The sequence below is a fragment of the Gekko japonicus genome, unplaced genomic scaffold (assembly GCF_001447785.1).
Source record: "Gekko japonicus isolate JY-2015 unplaced genomic scaffold, Gekko_japonicus_V1.1 scaffold3199, whole genome shotgun sequence".
NCBI lineage: Eukaryota > Metazoa > Chordata > Lepidosauria > Squamata > Gekkonidae > Gekko > Gekko japonicus.
The window spans coordinates 6,635-9,290 of record NW_015169275.1 but is presented as its reverse complement, the minus strand read 5'-3'; the positions used below and the strand labels follow the sequence as shown (position 1 = coordinate 9,290).

Genomic DNA, 2,656 nt, shown 5'->3' with positions numbered 1-2,656 from the left:
CGTGGTGGCACTTTACACACACACACACACACACACACACACACACACTACAGGCAGCACCACCTACTATACAGCTCTATATGCCTCCTGGCCTCCGAAATGTAATCGCTATGTAGCTGTGGAGCACTTCCTTTGGGGGAGAAATTAGAACAATTCAATCTAATTTATCTGGCAAGAGCCAGCAAAACAGTACAATTCTGATGTAAGGAGGATTAAAACAGTAATAACAAAGGAATCGTATAAAAACATTAACAAGAGAAAATGAATGCAATTAGTAAAATGATGTCAATAAGAGACTCATACAATTTTTTTCAGCGAAAATAAGTTTACGTTTCCTAATAGCTAAGCAACAAAATTTCGCCACAGCGTTACGTCACTGAGCTCTGAACGTCTTCTAAGAGGAATTTACAAAGGACTTCTGGCTTAAAGTCAAGATAAGGCTGCAGAGGGCGAAATCTAGACAGAAGGATCTCGTTCTTCCTGATAGAATCTGCAGAACAGGAGGACATGAGTAACTGATTCCACCATACTAGCCATACATGGGCATCTATGTTCATGCATTGGAACTCAAGCGAATTTACCTTGCAGTAGCTGGAGAAGACTCTTGAGAGTCCCTTGGACTGCAAGAAGATCAAATCAGTCAATCCTAAAAGAAATCAACCCTGACTGTTCCCTGGAAGGCCAGATAATGAAACTGAAGCTCAAATACTTTGGCCACCCTGGCATTAAAGTTGTGAGTGAGCGATTTGGCTACTGCATAAATTAAGTTTGCTCTGGAGCCATCCTTCCTGAGCTAAGACAAAAATGTGTGGGCTGGAGGCTAAAAAACTGTGAGCTAGCTCACACTAACTCAGCTTAGAGGGAACCCTGCTCGTGGGTAATGTTAAATAAACAAGGGGCAGCAGTAAAATTAGGCCGAGATTTTAGATTTCTAAAGTTCTTGGGTAGCGAAGCTTCTTCGTTTTGCAATTCAATATCACGAAGCCTCTCCGCGACAGCTGTTCTTGCCTTGTATAGGCTTCCATAGAAGAGATCTTCTGGCAACAGGCCAGTCTGATTTAACTTATGAAGAATTTGTGTGGACCAGGCAGGGTAAGGGTCCGAGGCTAAAAGGTAAGGTATTATACCCTTTGGGTTGTAATGAATTAATTAGAACAATTTAAAAAACTGGAGGTGGCTGGGAGGGGGGCATCATTAAGGGTCTTACTTGGCAGAGCCAGGATGACTGCTGGTAGATCCTTTCTGGCTCATTCTGCTTCCAACACATCCACCTGTAAAAGATAGGAACAGGTTAACTGTTTAGAGAATGCACAACATTCAAGGTTTCATTCGCCCGATTCATTGCTTACTTGGATACTTTGTAAGCTTTTGGTGTAGTGGTTAAGTGTGTGGACTCTAATCTGGGAGAACCGGGTTTGATTCCCCACCCCTCCACTTGTACCTGCTGGATGAATGTGACCTTGGGTCAGTCACAAGCTCCGGCACAGCTGTTCCTGAAAGAGCAGTTTGTGTCAGAGTTCTCTCAGTCCCACCCACCTCACAGGGTGTCTGTTGTGGGGAGGGGAAGGGAAAGGAGTTTGTAAGCCGCTCGTAGACTCCAAGTGAAGGGCGGGGTATAAATCCAATCTCCTCCTCCTCCTCTTCTTCTTCTTTTTCTATGAAATGACCCCTGCCTACTGCAATGCTACAGCATTATTTACTAGAGAAAGAGGGGGTTCCCAGACCGCTGCTGCTTGTGTAGGCACAATGGAGAAAAGGAAGAGAAGAGGAGGGGCGGCGGCGGCAGTGAGTTGGAGCAAGAAGGGGGGCAAATTTGTGGACACCATCTCTGCCCATTCGTGCCCTATTTGCAGCAGCTGCAGTATGGGAACATTTTTGCATCCCCATGTAGATGCAACCCTTGACTGATGATTAACATTTTCTGCAAGATATTGCATGGACAACACTGGTGGAATTGCATGTATGAGCACCTCAGACGTGATGGCTGGAAGCATTAGATCCTCTGACTGCTTTGCTGGTGTCCATTAATAATTCTCTTCTTCTTCTTCTTCTTCTTCTTCTTCTTCTTCTTCTTCTTCTTCTTCTTCTTCTTCTTCTTCTTCTTTCTTTTACCTGACAGACCATCCCAGTAGGGTTGCCAGTTCTGGGCTGGGAAATACTTGCAGATTTGGGGTGTGGGGGGGGAGCCTGAGGAAGGTGGGGTTTGGGGAGGGGAGGGACCTCAATGCGGTACAATGCCACAGAGCCCACCTTCCAAAGCGGCCATTTTCTACCGGTGAACTGGCCTCTGTCACCTGGAGATCAGTTGTAATCCCATAACACCTCCAACCTGGAGACTGGCAACCCTACATGCCAGTGACTGCGATTCCAGATGTAGAAGGAGAAGGAGAAGAAGAAGAAGGAGAAGAAAAAGAGGAGGAGGAGGAGGAGGAGGAGATTGGATTTGTACCCCGCCCTTCACTCGGAGTCTCAGAGTGGCTTACAAACCCCTTTCCCTTCCCCTCCCCACAACAGACACCCTGTGAGGTAGAAGAAGAAGAAGAGATTGGATTTATAGAAGAAGAAGAGGAGATTGGATTTATACCCCGCCCTTCACTACCCAAAGGTGTCTCAGAGCAGCTTACAAACCCCTTTCCCTTCCCCTCTCTACAACAGA

General features: G+C 46.0%; 1 protein-coding gene across 1 annotated transcript in view; it reads right to left on the bottom strand.

The window, feature by feature from the left end:
- The window catches only part of EPS8L2 (EPS8-like 2), a 117,096-nt gene extending 115,829 nt beyond the window's left edge, over positions 1-1,267 (bottom strand). Inside the window, exon 1 of the mRNA XM_015416556.1 lies at positions 1,208-1,267. Within this exon, the coding sequence (XP_015272042.1) occupies positions 1,208-1,251 (44 nt within the window). The 5' untranslated portion in view covers positions 1,252-1,267. The remainder of the gene's footprint in view (positions 1-1,207) is intronic.
- Between the last annotated feature and the right edge of the window lie 1,389 nt (positions 1,268-2,656).